This window comes from Poecilia mexicana, unplaced genomic scaffold (genome assembly GCF_051168715.1).
Source record: "Poecilia mexicana isolate PSO_F unplaced genomic scaffold, ASM5116871v1 scaffold_18, whole genome shotgun sequence".
NCBI classification, from domain to species: domain Eukaryota; kingdom Metazoa; phylum Chordata; class Actinopteri; order Cyprinodontiformes; family Poeciliidae; genus Poecilia; species Poecilia mexicana.
The window spans coordinates 14,318,575-14,336,043 of NW_028263387.1; the positions used below are offsets into that span (position 1 = coordinate 14,318,575).

Below are 17,469 nucleotides of genomic sequence, written 5' to 3' on the forward strand. Positions count from 1 at the left end.
CAAACAATTCGTTGTTTTTGTGTCCAGCTTGACAGGAGGACAAACGGCGCTGTGCACCGTCCAAAATGTTTAGCTGTAAACCATGCTTTATTTTCCTTCTGCTCTGCACATAGGAACTACCTTTTGCGTAAAATCCTAACACAATACATTAAAATTAGTGGTTGCGAGGTCAACAAAATGTGAAAACGCTCCAGTGGTGTAAATACTCATGTAAGGCGCTGGTGTTGTTTGTTGTACTGCTTGTGTAATGTTGTGGGAGTAGTCTTGGAAAAGCAAAAGCCTGTAATTAATTACAAATGTTGAATGTTGGTATTTCAGAAAGGAAGGTGAAGCTCGCCTAGAAGTCAGCAGTCTGGAGAGGTTTGTTGTGGGTCAGCGGTTGTCTTGGCGTCTCACTAACTGGGGGCGACTCACAGACAGAGAACGCAGGCAGCTGGAACCGCGCTGGTGTGTGGGATCCTTAACCGTGAGCTGTCCTAATCACCTGGCCTCTGGAGGGAAGAGGCTTTCTGAGAAGTACATTCACTGCCGCTTGCAAGTTCAAACAGAAAGCCACCGACTTTTCGGAGCTGATTAAGTTTTTTTTTTTTTTAGCTTTGCGTTGTAATAACCCCCTGGATACTCAGAGTCACTTCATTCATCTGAAAGCCCATGAAGCTGAATTGTATTTGACATTCATGCTCTGGTAAAGAGCTTGCTCCAAAGACAACCTAACAGTGGACGTTAATGCGTGGTGAACTGCAGGGAAAGGTAATCCGTATTTTCCATCTGACAAGACATGCTGGGGGTGGAGGAGTGGGGGTGTGAACCCCTATCATGCAGGCTTGTCTGTGACCCTGTGAGAGACCAATATATATATATATATGTGTGTGTGTGTGTGTGTTGTCTGGCTCCCTGCCCTGAGGAGGTTTTTGGCCAATAGCCTGACAAAACCAGTGGTTCCTGTGTGATGTTGGACTAACTCCAATTGAAGGAGAGCTTTGGGCCAGCTGGGGCCCTTTCTAATAAGGAAGTGGGACTTTATTCCTCCATCCCCTGCTGACACACAGGCATAGACTGTAGCTGCATCAGGTCTCAGGAGCTGCATGTCAGCAGCTGCATTCGCCACCACCCACCTCCCCAGTAGCCATCGTTGGGATGTAAACACAGCTCAGGACAGGCGGTTTTTTTCCTTGGGAAAGGGAAACTCCCCTTTAAGAGAAAGAAACCTCCAGCAGAACCAGGCTCAGTATGAGAGCCCATCTGCCACAACCAAGTTTGGGTTTGACCACCAAAAAAAAAGAAAAACAAAACAAAAAAGCACAGAAACACTGATCCAGAAGAATTTTCTGTTACGGAAAACTTAAAAAGTTAAGTTTGTAGCTCCTTTAGTGGTTTCATAGCAAAGTAAATAAACTCTGAAATCAACTGGGTGAAAAACAGCAATATCCCCTTCAGTGGCTTTATCTAGGACGGAGACAAAGTGAGAGAAAAGTGGCTATGAATGTCATCGATAGAACATGTTATTGTCAGCAATAGCTCAGCTGAGTTCCCCCTCCAGGAAGGAGTTTTTGCTAAACAGAGACATCTGGCTTGATGTAACTTCTGTGCAATGACAAAATGAGAACATAAAGCTAATGGCAGCAGTAAATTCAAGTAATGCTCAGATGGAGAGCAGTAGGAGACAGAAGCAGAGTGAGAAAACGTATTAAGTATGTCCTCTAAAATCACACCTTTTCTGTTACAAACGTGTTTCTACTGGGTAACCCCCTGTAAGCCATATTTGTTCAGACCTTTTCTGAATATTTCCGTTCACAATCTATTTAAACTTTAACTTCATTTGCTGATGTTTTTTTGTGCGTTAACAGACTTCTGTGTAGCCCAGCTTAACAAGCTACCAAAACGTCATGCTTGAATGCTTTTTTTGACATAAATCTAAAACTCTGCTATATTTAACAAAAGAATCAAGACAATTGTTTCCATTACCATGGCTGAAATCAGTTACTTGTTGGAACTTTGCTCTTATTAGATGATTTAACAAGTCCTCTGTACCTTTTAGTCACAGCACACAATCGACAATCGGTGATAACAAGCGAGAAAATTCAAAAAAAGAAACAGCCCATGCATTCATGAGAAACCCGATCACACCCCTTCTTTCTCAAACACCGCTTGTTTACCTACCTCGCATTATGCGGCAGAACCGAGACATTGGATGTAACATATTAAGCCTAAAATTCACTAAACCTGTCCTTAATCTGTGCAGACATGTTCAATGATCAACCCAGTCTTTAACCTTGGCGTCTCAGCCAGAACAAACAGGGTGATGTGGAAGCAAGCGTCCCGTCAGGTTAGCCAAGCGGCTGTGTAGCGCATCGATTCCCTCATCCCTGATTGAACGCGCAATGGGGCATCAGTTAGTTCAAGCGTCCTTACTCCCTTAAAACAAAAAAAGCATTGTTCTCAAGAAGCAGTTTCCAAGTCTCATGCGTCCTCTCTGACTATGTCAGTCTGCCACTCTCTTTCTTTCTCATAAGATTACGGATGACTTTCTAGTTGCTTATTGTTCCAGAGAGTTGCCCAAAGCTCCTCTGAACTCAAGTTGCCACAGTCTCAGGGAGAGGTCTATTTTTAGCAGTACATCTGGCGAGGAAGTCTGACCTTTCTTTGCGATCCGCTGGTGGTGGGATGCTGTGGAAGGTACAGATAGTCGGGGAGAAGCTTGACATGAGTGCTTGAGACATCCTGCGTGTCACAGTTCATGTTTGGGCTTGAAAGATTTGTAGGAAAACAAAAGGGAGGGTTCAGTGACATTAAAAGTCAACATCAGTTTACTAATCAGAGGAGAGATTTCATTTTCTGGGAAGACAGCTGAGTGTGTCCAGGATGTTGAGAAAACTCCCCTGGCAAGAAAATTGAATCCCTTTAGTCTATTTACCAAACTGTGTGTTTCAAAGAGAGGTTCTGGTACATTTGGTCCCTTTCGATTCTTTCTTGGGATATTTTTTAATCGGGGAGATCCATTTAGTCAGACCGAAATGTCATAACTGGCACAAGTGGTTTAAAGTGCGACCAAACAAGTTGTTGTTTTTTTCCCCCTTTAAATCGACCCCACCACAAATAGAAATCTCAATTTTATGACCAATTTTGAGGTTCTGGTTTTTGCACTGATAAATATCGATTTTGTCCTCTACACTGGGCAACTGCTTTGCAATTTGTTTTAAAACAACAAACTGATTACCTTGTTCACATTTCAAGGTCTTTATGGTCTTACAATATCGACTGGTACAGCTGGTGCAGCTGGAATTAGAAGAACAGCAACCTCTTTGTTCCCTTGACAATCTTTTCTTTAACTCTGACTTATTTCTGAGTTTGCCAACATTTTCAAACCGGCACAATCACAGACAGGTTTTATCCACAACAGGATGAAACAGAGGAGAGCCTTCCTGTTAACTGCTGAAAGTCTTGCTCTCTCTTGCTCTCCTGGAACCTGATTGAATCACAGACACGTCTACATGTTTTGTTGAAATAGATCCTTTAATATATGTCCTCCTATATTCTATTTAAACTCTTCGCTGAAGTACTCGGCGCACTTCCTGCAGTGATGACTTCTACACAAAAGAGCCTTTTTTGTAGGTGCACCATGGTAATGCTTGGGAATGAAACATTCATTGAATTTTCTACCAGCTTGTCATCAGTCAAGTAAAAAAAAAAAAATCTCCTTCTGGTTTCTTTGTGTGTCTCAAACATCTGCACTCAAAAGTCAAATGTCTGGTCCTCAGGTGACTGATTGGACATGTTTGGTTTTCTTTGCATCCTCAGGTTCCTGATGTGTGATGGTGGCCGTGGCCGGCTGTGACGGGCTTTGCTGTTTGCCTCTTTTCCTTTTTAGAAATTAGGAGGAATGACCTGCTTCCAGATCCTGCAGCAGCGCACCGTCGGTGAGTTTTTTTTTTTTTTTTTTCCTCCGCTGATTCCAACAGGAGAGGACAGCTAAGTGGCAAGGTGTAGATCCCACCTACCCACCAAAGTGTCCACCAAAGCAGTCCGTGTCTGCTCTGTCACCCTGTGTGAGATTTTTTTTGTGTGTGTGAAAAAGATAAAAAGTGACACACCTCTGCATATATCTGCTGGCTCAAACCTAACCACTAAGACATTTTTAACACTGTGTCAGCTTTCATCTGAGCAGCTTTTTTTTTTCTTTTTGTGTGTATAAAACAATATTTTTCAGAACTAGATGCAGTCATAGTCAGAAGAAAGTACTTTCTCTTTCAGGACGTCGGCTCAGACTGTTGGGCTACCCAGAAATAAAAAGTTTGTGGCTGAAAAAAAAAAGTACTATGTGCCCACAGTCATGTTGTGGGGAAGTTGATTTTCAGCGGAGACACGGAAGTGGATTATAGTTCATGGGAAGAGAGGTGGATGGAGGCAAAGACAGGACAATCCTGGTTGAAAATCTGTTAGAAGACACGGTGGTGGAGTTTCACCTTCCAGCAGGACCATCCTAAACATACAGGCACAACAGGATCATTTACATAAAGCAGAATGGCCTAGTAAAAGTTTAGACCCAAATGCCATTGAGAAATTGTGGCAAGGCTGAAAAAAAAAAAAAAACAACGATGTTCACGGAGGCTCTACATGCAGTCTAAGCTCATCTTGGGTTATTGCATAAAATCCCAGTGAAATACGTCAAAGACAGCGTTTGGAGCAGGACGGCGATTCAAGGGGTGTGAGAACTTTCTCCAAATTGCTGCCCAGATTTTATAGAGACATTTCTATCTTTATGCTGTGACTGTTTTTCAGATGAAAGTTTGTGTGGTTTTGCAGACACAAAGGCGAGTATTAGAGATTTAGGGGGAGTCCAAGACTGGACTTGAGGGCATGTGTCTTTATTACAGTGTCTGCTTTTGTACGGGATTTCATGGCTTGTTTGTTTTTTTTAGAATCAGTGTGTGTCATTCAGCTCTGCATGGTCCCCTTGTGTTTTCATTAGTGTTTAAGCTGCAATGTGCAGAATCCTGTACAGCCTTATCTTCCTTTTGTATTTTTCTCCCTTAGGCAGCAGCAGCCTTATGGGCTTCAGGACATACTAGACCCCAGCCTCCATCGCACATCAAGCGCCCGTCCCAACCCTCTTCCCGAAGTCTTTGCAACTCTATTAGATTTTTTTATACTGTTACATACTCGAGCTTTTAGAGGCAGCGCTTTGGCTACACCTCCTCTGACTCGTGCGATGGAAACGGTCCGCGTTTTCCCGATGGCGTCGCGTACGGGAAGAGAGAAAGACCGCAGGAGGAGATCCATGGAAGTGTGGCCAAAGTGCTATCGAGTAATGTTGTTATAATACTAGAATTATTACTATTCTGTATATCATTCATATCAATGTTATTATAATAAATACATGTCGAAGCATGACTTTGCAAAAAAACTAAAAAAACTAAAAAATAAAAATAAAAAACAACAATGCTGTACATTTTTAGGTATTTTAAAGAAGTACAAAAAAGTATTTTTGTAATCAAGACAATGTTGAAATGTTTTGATCGGTTCATGTTGTGTATGAGAAATTGTCATACCTTTTGATTTTTTTTTTTTTGTGCCTTTTTTTTGTGTTTTGTGCCATTTATAAAAAATTACAAGTTGTCCTTCCATACCAAAGCAGTCGTATCAGTTTGCCTCCTTGTCTTTTCTACACAAATCTATGGATTTTGGTTTGCTCTTTTTTTTCTTTTCTTTGTTTTATGGAGCCGAGTTAAATCAGAAGTCTTTTTTTTTTTTTTTTTTTTTTTTTGCCCTGTAGGCTGTCATAATCAGATGTGCTAGTGGAGGCATCGACAGGATTAAAGCCATCGCCGGTGAAGGTAAAAAAAAAAAGTGACCCCAGAGACGGCAACGACTGGCAAACTCAACTCCACTATTATTAGAAATCTGCTCCTTCATTTTGTAGCAAGAGGACAACAGATAAGTACAGAGAAACAAAAAGACCAAAGGCTTTTTTTTTTTTCTTTCTTATACTGGTGTGCTATTTAGAATTCAATGTCTGACTGCTTTGTAGTCCTCGGTCTGATATTTTTCTTATGAAGTAAGATATTATTTTTGCTGCATGTTCCTCTTGGTGTCACTCCAAAGAGTCCTTCAGCATCTGAAAGAATTTTTACTTTAAGCGATTTGTCTCTTTTGTCTATTTTTAGGAAGCCTGCGTGATTCAACTTGCTTTTGTCGAGTTTGCATTTGCATATTAATGATCGAGATGGAGGGGGGTTGGGGGGGAGAGAGAGAATCATTTCTAATCTGGTGTCTCTCTGCAATAACATCTGCTGTGCAACATATCATGAACTGATCATGTTTCTGTGACATTTTTAATGACAAAATTATGATCCTTGTCCCTTGTACTCGATTCTTGTACTTTTCTGATAAAGTCACATGTACTGATGTGGCGCTAAAGAAGAAGAAGAAGAAAAAAAAAACACTGAAATGCTGTAAGAAGTAAACGATACTCCCTGTAATCTTTAAACCCCAGATGTGTGAAACCATCTAGGACGAGTTGAGTCATGTACATTTCTCAGTGTTTCTTCATGTTGAGTAATGATAACAATAATATGCATCATATAACGGTGGACCATATCACCTGAGTACATGAAGACCTTTTCTTTTTTTTTCTCTTGCTTTTACAATTTTAAACCAAGTGTGGAGCCAAATTTATTAGAACAAGTATTTATAAAAAAAAAAGTGTGAGTGTGAGTTTTTTCTTTTAAAAGATCATAGAAGATGTCTATTGTATGATTCACTGTAAGTATTATTGTAAGTTCAATTGTATAATCATTTGATAATTTTTCTAGGGCTTCTTTTGGTTTGTAGCTGTCTGATTGGAAACGGCCTGTGTTTGATATGTGAATACTCCTATAAATTCACTGTGAAAGTCGGAGAACAAATAGATCTTTTCATGTTTTTCCAGCCTTATGGTACACAAGTTTTTCCTGGGGGTTGATGAGACGATCCCTCTGCTAATGAAAGATGTTTCTTTGCTTGGTTCAGTGTGTGTAGCTGTGTGTTGTGCATGCTCACGGCATGTTTGTTCTTTTTCTTAATGCTTACAGTGCTGTTGATATTTATGTACTTTAGCCACTGTGAGGAGGAATTTGACCTCAGTGAGTTGCAGAAATTTGTTGGTTTGAAACACACACACAGAAAAAAAAAAAGGTGATCAAATGGAGCCGTTTTTATGAATATGTTAAATGAAGACATTTCGGTCCATCTGCCATTAAAGATCGACATTAAAGTTGCTGCCGTGACTGATGTTTATTTATCATAAAATTGGTTAAAAAAAAATGATCAGAATCTTTTGTTCAAATAGAAGATATAGTTGAAGGCATCGCAAGTGTTTTCACTTTAAGATACTTTTATTTCCCCACTAATAAATGTAGACCGAAATTAAAACACTGCTGGGCTTTGAAGGGTGAATTTCCCCCTTCAGGATTGCACAAAAAAAATCCCCAAAAACACTCAAAACAACAGGAGAACTTATTCTGATTTGATTATTTTTTGATGACGCCACAAAAGGAACTAAAATCAAGCAAGTGTGGACAAATTTTTGAATATTCAGACTTGTTTTTGTTCGTGCAGGTGAATGAAAAAAGAACACATTTAGAAGTATTTGATAAGAGGCACGACATAATGTTACAAAGTAACTGTTGCCCCTCACTTAGGCTTTTCTTTTTGCTACTAAAAGGTACAAAAATAGCACATTATAACGTAGTAATGGAAAGGTTCTCCATTAAAAAAAAGTAAGACTAAAAGGGCAAAATGTCACACACTTAAAGAAGGGATAAAAATCTATAATACAAATTCGTAAAACTATTGATTTAATATATCTGATGTGATCTAGTGAAAGATGCCATTGTCCAGACTGCAAACAGAAATAAATGAACATAACAGAGAAGACGGCCTGCTGGGGAAAATTAGAGGACGTCGCTTCCCCATTTAGAAATCCACCTGCACATGGTGCCATTTCCATTTTCCCTCTTTCACACTTGTCATTGGATAACACCCCCCCTCCCCACCCCCAGCCCTCCAATCCTTGGGGGCCATCAAAACATGATGTGGGATACTATAAAGTGGTTTTTGCACCAGGGGAGCTGGAGACCTCTCCCTGCCCTCTATAAGAATAGCCTGGCAAACCCAGGAGCTGGCTACACCTGAGACAGAGGCCAAAGCCAATTTACTTTCCCTCCATACTGTCTCAGCTCTCATCTGTCAGGCAGCATATAGCAGCTTCTCACATGGCGCGCGCACGCACTAGCACACATCTGAGGGGCGTTCACACGTTGTCACGGAGGAGAAAAGCGGTGGATAAAAGTGTCTTCTGAGCAGGGAGGAATATTCATGCGGATGCATGCAATCGTAAAACCCAACTTGCAACACATTAGCGCGACGTTCCTCCTCCCCTTTAAGGAGTTCATTAAAGACTTGTTTGTGATGCCTTTAAAGTGTCTGTCTTCCAACAGAGGAATGTCAAACAAAAGACACAAGGAGAAACGTAAAAGCAGCAGTTGTTGGTCGAAATTGCTGCCTGGGTTGTTTGTGTATTTCCTGTACCAGTATTTACTGATAAATATTGGATCTCTGGAAAAAAAAAATATAAACCATATGTTGCAATTTGTTCATGCTAGTCACAAATGTGTCACCTGTTGAACAGCGCAAAGAAATAAAAACAGTCACACTGACTGGTGAATTAACAGTGAAGAAATTAACTTCGCCATGTTAATGTCTTAAGTGTGCCAAGAGCCAAAGCTGTGACGGCTAAGAGGGTTGTGGCATCTTTAAAATTTCAGCTCCGACGGAAAGTTCTGGGTCCAAGTCAAAGTGGTCAAAGGAGGGAGCAATGGACTCTGTGAGAGGCCTTGGCGAGTTGAAGAGGCTTGACCCGTGGAGTCATATCCAAAGAATAAGCTAATACATCTCTAATTGTTGAAGATGTTAAAGCTGGTTGAATGTTGTCACTAATCAGGATCCCCATACTGATTGCTACGCTTTACTGAAGGCACCGTCAATGGGAATGTGCGTGCACTACTTGACTCAGGAACAAATGACACAGGGGGCGAAGGCAAGTCAGCTGAGGGAGCGTGAATTGTGTCCTATGATCACTGCGGCCTCTTACAGTAGGACAGCTCACCCTTCCTGAAACTGTACATAATTGTTTTAATACTGTTTTCATTTTGTTTGTACCCTTGTTTTCTTTGCTTGTAGGTATTATCTGCACGCCTCAACCAGCAGTTCTCACTGTAACAAGTTTCTGCCATTGTTACATTAGTCAAACAGAAGCCAATAACCTTTGCCACAGAGCGGCTGTAGAGACTTGACGCTGTACTCATCGCTGACTAACCAAGTCATCATTTCCACAGCTTGGATGCGTCTCTGCACGGTCATTATCTGAACACTGATTGGTCAAAATGCGGCGCCGGGCTACCGAGAAGCACTTCCTCACGCCAAACCTCTGACTCTCCCTCCGACGCTGATGGTTTCTCCGCGTTTGTTAAACAAACTGAAGATGAGTGAAGGAGGAAAAGGTTGCCCCCCACCTCTAAATCTACCCCTTGTTCTGCATGTCTCTTCCTCCGTCCACCTTCTGTTGTTTGCCTCCTGCTCCGCACCCGGCCGCGGCTTCCAGCTCCCTGCGGTGGGCCTTATAAGGGCCCTCAGTTCCTCAGCAATCAAAACACTAAAGTCTCCCTCGACTTCCCCTTTTCCCACAGATTCCACGCTGCTTCAGTCTGCTTCACCAGATTCCACACAAAGATATGTTTATTAATAATCTACAGTAATATCCAGCAAGCGTACTGTGAGTGTGTGTGTGTGTCTGTGTAAACATCGTGTGTGTCACATGATGGCTAGCTTAACTCAGAATGACATCATATACCCAGAGAACCTTTTCAATGGAAATTCAGGAGTCCAGCAGCGCCTCTCGCTGGTTATCTTAGGGAATTACAGACTCCATCTACAAAGTGCAACACCAACGACGGTGACGCTCTAATTACGGTGATAAGAAAAGCATTATAGAGGTGTGAAACTGCTCCAATACATTCAGTTTCTGAAACATTTAGACTAACTAAGGTTGAATATCTTAGCAAGGGAATTTCAGGGATAATTGATCGCTCCCTCTGCCCGGTCAGCTCAACATGTGGCAGACTCACCCGCCATGATTGATGTTGGCACTCAGGACGCGAGCAGTGATGGATCGATGCTGTACGTAGGGATGATCGTACCATTACTGCCTGTCAGTTGTCAGATGTGTTTGGATGGCGATGTTAATAAATTAGAATGTAAATGAAAAAATACAATTTCAGTTATTGAACTGAAAAAAAAAAAAGCTCAGAGATTCCTTCGTTAAAGTTTATAATAAAAACCAAAAATCCAGTTTCTCATCAAACTGCGCAAGGGCAACAGAAAGTATTTTTAAGTAAAGCAATGTTATGTTAAGATGAAGGCAGCGCCCTTGATAGGGAGGAGAGACATCAAAGACCACAGGCTGATCTCCACGCCATGTTTCCTTGATGCAATAGTTCATGCAAAACTAGCCACACAGATGCATTTTGTGATTTCAGTCTCAACCTTTTCATTTATTCATCAATGTCTTTGCAGTCCGACTTTTCTACTCTGTTGTGAAGAACTGTTCAAGTATTTAAAGCATTTTTAAAGGCTTTATTGACAAACTCTACAGATTTCTGGGAAGAGTCAGAACTCATTGTTCTCAAATCTCTTCTTTATAACTTCTGCCCGTCCATTTGGCATGCTGTGTATCAAGCCTTGAGGTTTTTCAAAGCCAGAGGAGAAAAAAAAACAACAAAAAAAAACATCAAGGACCTTCCCTTCTTGTAACAAAACCATGGTGGAAAAGATCCGTGCTCAAATTCCTGCTAACGTTGACCAAGACCTGCACTGGTGGCACAGAGGGTCTGCGTGAGGAGACACTGGACCAGGGGTCACCAACTCCAGTCCTCCAGGGCTACCATCCTGCAACGTTTAGATTCACCTCTGCTCCAAAATGTCTGAATTCCCTCACCAGCATTCATTCCTCTCTGCAATAGGCTGGAAACGAGCAGTTTATTTGATCCAGGTGTGTTTGAGCAGAGACGCATCTAAAAGTTACAGGATGGTAGCCCTCGAGGACTGGAGTTGGTGACCCCTGCACTGGACACTCAGTCAAGTCACAATAGGTGTCATAAAATAAATATCAAACTAGTTACGCTCTTTTCAGTCTGACTAGTTAGCCACCTAAAACTAATCTGAACAGTCCGGAGAAGCACAAGTGTGTCACTACTAAATCCTTTCACCATGACGCTATAGTTTGTGTTTGAATCGCAAATCTGATATGAAATGAGCACACGTTGCCCTCTTGTGGTCAGCAGTTCTTATTGCATATTGAGTCATTTTATTTTTGCTTTCTCATGGCCAAAAGACAACATAGATGTTGTTGTTGCTTTTTTTTTTTTACCCACAGAATGAGCAGCATTGTTTCATGTATCACCACTAAAGTTTCATGTGATAAAAAAAAAAAGCCCTCCGTTGTAAAAGAGCACTTTTTTTTCCTTACAGGCAAACACATGATATCTCAATAACATCACACCACAGTCATTCTACACACTGGGCGAGTCGCCTCGAATCAGACTCTGGAGTGCGGTAATAATGCAATATTAGTTCCTCTATCCTCCCTATCATAAAGATAAAAAACACTGAGATGCTCATAAAAATGTAATTATGAAGAGGTGATCTTTGTGCAAAGTAATAATAATAAAAATAACAGCCCGCTATCACAATTGGCACGGGACTTGCAAGTTTAGGTCACTCCCCAATCCACACGGATTACCTCAAATTTAAAACAAAGAGTTTAAAAGGCAAACACTGCAACACGGTGAGTAAACATTACAGCAAATTGGGCTGTTTTCCTTCAATCTAATGGCAGATTAACTTTCACGTCTTTGAAGGTTTTGAACAGTTTGTGGGTTAAGTTGTATGAAACGCATCTCGACGGCCTCATGTTGTATGTAAACACGATAGTTTCATCACCATCCTCTGTTTTGTTCTTTTTTTATCTTCCCTTTATCTCGATGACGTCAAGAGTTGTCAGAGTTCATCGGCTAGCTTTGTTTCCAAAAACCCACAAACATTTCTCAGTGTTAATGGCATGTTTAAAGTTTTATTGAACATTTCTGTCGTCAGATGAAACCAGCACGTCCAGCTTAGGCCGCTTTACCCCGTGAAAAAAACCATAAATCTTTTATTGTTTCTTCCAAGACTTCAAACTGGCGCTGCGATTCTGTCCTAGTTGTGTTTTCTCCCGAGTTCAGCTGGATGTTATTCACAGTAATTGAGATAATTGAGAATAATAAAAAGGGGACACTTTGCAGTTGGATCAGCTCTTTTAGCTCCCTTTATTTAGACTTCCTGACCTCCTGGCCTGAGAACTGGACGAAGAGTACAAAAATGTGTCTGTCAAGGTCATCAGTTGTCAATCAGGGGGCGGCACCTTTCTGTTTATTGTTTCACTGTTACAATGATTCATCCCCAAAGGCATTTGTACAAATGTATAAAAACATTTTTAGGTAGATAAAATAAATGAATTGAGAATACACCTTAGGGTTGGTTGTTCTCTACTGTTAAGGAAAAAAAAAAAAAAAAAAAAAGCTGCGTGAGCTATATAAAAGTATGAACAGCCGGATCCTGGTTACTGCTTCTTGAAAATCCTCTTTGCATCCACGCCTTCGTAGCTGTAACTCTGCAAATAGAGACAAAGTTCAGGTGAATGGAGACATTGCATGACAAAAACTGCAGTCATGAATTTGTTTTATACGGACGGCTGTATAAAAACCGTTGTATAAAACAGATTTACGCACGAGCTGATCTTCCCGTTTGCTACAAGCAGACGATGAAGTTGTTTTTCAGACTCAGTGCTTTGATGTGACGGGCGCGCCTAAAACACAACACTTCAAGGTTCCTTCCTCAAGAAAGAGAGGATAAGATCGATTGGTTCTGGCAACCTTCAAAGATACAATTTGTTAAATATTTTCAGCAAAAACTTCGGCAGAGATTCTTGAGCGTAGCCTTTTCAGTTTTCAGAAAGCGGTGCATCTAGTTTGAAAGCAGGCCAATTCTTGGCAGCTTGCAAACAAACGCAGAGGGGAGCTGTGGGAAAGCTTTTAAATGACCCTCATCCTAATACAACTTCACAAAATATATCATGCATATGACACTGTTTAGCTATGAGATGGCAGCAGATTTACAAATGGGCCCGCTTCACTCTTGATGCCCCTATGGTGGGCCCTGTGCAAGCATGGCATGTATGAAATTTTAAAAATCCGGTTTAGTTTGCAAATGCAGCCGGGTGGCTCCATCTTTCACTTCAGATTTATGAGTGGCACTGACCTGCACAAGCTCTCCTCCGACCAGTGATCTTGTGGTGGTCAGGACCTTGTTGTTGTCTTTCCTGGTGAAAGTCCCTTTCAGCGTATCACCCTCTAGCACCCATGTACCCTGGTAAAAAAAAAAAAAAAAGATACATTTTTAACCTCTATAAGGATTTTAAGCCTGTTACATTTTTTTTATTATTATTTTCCTGTTGATTTTGTTGCATTCAAGCCATTTGTCGTCACTCACTGTGAGGTCGGTTCCATCGGCCATGGAGTAGTCAAACTGGACGCCCAGGGTGAAGTCGATCTCTTTGGTGCGGAACGTGCTGGACTCTTTGATGTGGAACTTGTCCCCGGTTTGCTCGATAACCAGCTTCAGGTTGTCGTGCTCGCCCAGCTTGCGTTTCACCACGTTGACGCCTGGAGGATGTTCAAAAATGCGTGTTTTTAAATTCAAAACAAGTCAAGTGGCAAACCTGTTGAACCTTCTGTGCATCTTGTCGTCTTAACCCTCACGTAGGTCACATCATTAAAAAAAAAAAAAAAAAAAGAAACAAATAAACGGGACTGTTATGCAACCTAAAGCGCCTTCAGGTTGCGCCTGATTTGAGCGACTCACCCAGCTGCTCCATGAACTTGTCGTAGTTCTCATTGCGGTCAACCTTCCAGGTCCCATTGAAAGCCATGGCTGCAAGCTTTTCTCCTGGTCACAACCGTGTGACTGAGAATGCCCACTGGCCCTCATTTATACCCACCCTCTTCCCCACGTCGCTGTCAGCCCCCACCCTCCACTCTCACCCTCACCGAGCTGGCATGGAGGATGCCGTCCTTTATCTCACTGATTATCTGTCTGCTGATGTGGCCATTCAAATGTAGGGTGATTGCTGCGCGACCTCGAGGAAGGGCTCATAAATGAGCACAGGGCCCCTCCCTTCTGTGAATCTGGCACAGTTGAACACTGTTACACTGTTCTGCGGGAGGGGAAGGGGGTGGGGAGGGAAAGACAAAAGCGCGAGCTGTTTGTTTGGCTGCCAGTGGCAGTCACTCAGCTGAGTCCCTCTCTGTCCCTCACTCAGGCTTTTCTTTGTCCGGCGAGTTTGTGCCGTGCATGAAAATGACTGATTGATAGTGACAGCCTGAGATTCTCTGGTGTCGTAGCGAGCACAAAAACAATATTATATAGTGCACGATGCTGGATGGTTTCTATTTGTTTAGATTAATTAGATCGTAAGATGGTGAGAGGTATCCGAGTACGGCTGTTTGGGGACGGATAGCTGCTGGCAAACCACTTTGACACCAGACAGAGTAGCTAGTCTGGGTACTTTCCTCCCCATGTTAACCTGTTTGTACTTTAAACACCCCATGCCTGTTTTCACTTCAAACACTCCGTCGCTTAAAATAAACCATCTGGAGTTGCTTCAGGGTATCGCTTCAACTTCCCACCACAAAACGTGGGAAGTTGCGTAGAATATCCAAATCAGCTTACGGTAGCTGACTTCCTTGGCTTAAAGTTGTTCAATGTTTTGAACAGATAGTGAGAAATACATGTAGTACTCCATAGTGCCAACCTGAAGGTAAAAGTCTGAACACTTAGTGTCCAGGATGTGTGGGGTTTGCACAGATTTTAGCTTCCTTTTTTTCTGACCACAGACTTGTTCAAGTTCTGGACTGAGGGAAGATCAGCCCACATTTTCCTCTTGGTGACTTGATTGTTCATTGCAGTTTGATCCTGTTGTGTTTTGTGAGTGAGCCAAACCTCATAGTGATGGACGAACAGAGGATGACCAGCAGCTCCATTTGTGGGTTGCACTTCTTGAGCTGCAGCAGAAGCTACAGTCTCTGTCACGCAGTCTTACGGACAGTATCTGTATGGGAAGACTGAAATGGATGAATCCTAGGAACTGGAAGTGATCCACAGTAGACACAGTGTTGTTGAGGATGATGTGGGGAGGCGGTGTGGTGGTTGTTCACCAGAAGTCAACGGTCCTCTCCACAATCTTTAGTGCTTTGAGCTCCTGGTGGTTCTGACTGGACCAGTGACTCCACCTCCTGTCTGTTTGCAGACTCATCATTGCCTGAGATCAGATCAGTGATCTTGGACAATGACCAGTTTGCAGATGACTCTGAGGTGCAGACATTTGTATAAAGTGGAGTGGGGAGAGAGAACACCCACCTGGTACTGATGCTCCCCAGCTTCACCTGCTGCCGCCGGTCAGTCAGGAATCTGGTGGTCCATTGACAGCGGTGGCTTTTTTTTTTTTTTTTTTTTTTACAAACATGTTATTTTTTTAAGGGTTTTAAGTGAGAGGCTGCCACAAAAGGTGATGAGATGGCAGAAAAATGACACATGACTGTTGAATATTCTTATTATAAAATGGAAATTTGAAGTGCCTGAACTGAAATTGCATTGAGCTCTCTTGATTTTTAAATCCAGAAACAAGCCTTCAGCGATATTTGCCTAACAGCTATAGACTTGAAAACACAGCTTTACACTGAGTCAGGTTGGGTGGTGAGCATCTGGTAAAAATCACGAAAATGTGTTTTGATGTAAATCTTTCTACTGGATCTTTGGCTGTACAGTTAAAATCTTGATTCCAACAAAATGTTAAGAACTGATGGTTGCTCAAGGTATTTTCACCTCTGAAGAGCATTTTGCATGTAGGCCATAAAGTTCGTTTTTAGTCTTTCTGAGACCATATATGTTTTGTAGTAGACTACAAAACTGTTGCATTATCTCAAATACTCCCAGAATAGATGAAGCTCCAATATAAATGTTCAAAACTTTTGCAATCTGTTATGTCATTCACAAGATTTGAATCTTTATGATAAATAAACTTTAACATATTTATTCACAAAGAAATGCATTGGCAGTCTCCGAAATGTACTATGATATGACTGAATTAGTGCCATAAGAGTCAAATATCATTGTCTGAGAGAATAAATAAAGTCTGATAAACAACTGGCAAACATGCTACGCACAGTGCCATTTTTTTTTTTCTATTACGCTTTTCACAGAGGAAGGGGCCATTAGATATTCAGTTAAATGAGATTAAGCATGCCAGAAAAAACAGCAACATTACCCGTATTGTCCCTAATGATATTGTCATTCCGCTCACGTCTCTGGACAATGGGGCCCTATATTGTATCTGCATTCCTGAGAGGAAAAGCTGTGGCCTCAAGAGCTAGAATGTTGGATTATGGACAAAAAGACTGATTTCAATGTTCACACCTAAAAAAAAAAGAAAAAAGGGGAGATTATATTTACATTTAAAATAATTTGAGCCATAAAGCTAAATGTGAAGAGATTCTTAGACCTGAGGAAAAAGCTTGACTGGTGTTCTTTATAATAGAGCCAGCTATTCTTTAGTGTTAGCTACTTTGCACAGGTTTTAAAAAGTTGCAGTTTCAAAACTTCTAGCACTTCCTGCCATGCCACTCCTTTCAGTGTGGCTCCTGAACTTCTCAGGCTGCATGAAGCATAGAGCAATAAATACACTTAGCATGCTACCCCTGTTTCTGTGCTGTATCCAAAACTATTAGCTAAGCTAACTCAAACGTAATCATGCTACATACAGTAAGCTAACATGCTAATGGTTATGTAACAACGGGCAATAAAAAAGGGGATAATTTGTTATTTATCTGAGTCTAAATGCTAAAAGATAATAAGGCAGTGTTTGATTGTAGTTGTGTCTCTTCTTCATAATCCCTTTTACTGCTTTCAGTAAGACAGCATGTACTTTGAGTTTGATTAAGTTAATCAGTGTGTACAGGTACCATAATACAGTTGGTTCTCAATGGTGCATAATAAAGTTGTCTGACGTGCAATAAAAGTTTTATTGATATAAAAAAACCGCACCTGTTTTCGGTTCCATTTAAACTTTCACCATGGTGTTTCTTATCAGCGTGTTACCAGAGCGTTGGTTGGTTTTACACTTTGATGCTGATAAAACAGTCACCAATTATGTTGATTAAAAATATATGAATATATATTGATTAATAATTCTGGCGTCATATCGCAGTTAATAATCATAACACCCCATTAAAAAAATTAATCTGATGCTTATATAACCTCAACCCTAAATCTCTGTAAGAG

The 17,469-nt window shown here is 41.3% G+C and overlaps 2 protein-coding genes across 5 annotated transcripts in view; one reads left to right on the plus strand and one right to left on the minus strand.

Moving 5' to 3' along the window:
• Positions 1-5,252, plus strand: part of rbpms (RNA binding protein, mRNA processing factor) — a 43,167-nt gene extending 37,915 nt beyond the window's left edge. For 2 of the 4 annotated variants that reach the window (XR_015766274.1, XR_015766275.1), the window contains exons 7-8: positions 3,799-3,917; positions 5,035-5,252. The gene's annotated coding sequence lies outside the window, so the exon portion shown is untranslated. Of the gene's footprint in view, positions 1-3,798; positions 3,919-5,034 lie in introns of those variants that run through there. The other 2 variants (XR_015766273.1, XM_088016260.1) reach the window with 2 other exon arrangements.
• A 6,894-nt stretch (positions 5,253-12,146) lies between these two features.
• On the minus strand, positions 12,147-14,270 carry LOC106923588 (fatty acid-binding protein, intestinal-like). The gene is made up of 4 exons (XM_014996714.2): positions 13,996-14,270; positions 13,624-13,796; positions 13,393-13,500; positions 12,147-12,745 (listed from the first exon to the last, which is right to left on the minus strand). The coding sequence occupies exons 1-4, from the start codon at positions 14,060-14,062 to the stop codon at positions 12,695-12,697; spliced, it is 399 nt and encodes a 132-aa protein (XP_014852200.1). The 5' UTR covers positions 14,063-14,270; the 3' UTR covers positions 12,147-12,694.
• Between the last annotated feature and the right edge of the window lie 3,199 nt (positions 14,271-17,469).

Bases quoted from the DNA above. Each gene is read 5' to 3' on its own strand.
- LOC106923588 (XM_014996714.2), bottom strand. From the start codon at position 14,062: ATGGCTTTCAATGGGACCTGGAAGGTTGACCGCAATGAGAACTACGAC. The intron at 13,797-13,995 runs GTGAGTCGCTCA...AACATCCTCCAG, and splicing joins CAAGTTCATGGAGCAGCTGG to GCGTCAACGTGGTGAAACGC. The intron at 13,501-13,623 runs GTGAGTGACGAC...TTTTTTTACCAG, and splicing joins CCGATGGAACCGACCTCACA to GGTACATGGGTGCTAGAGGG.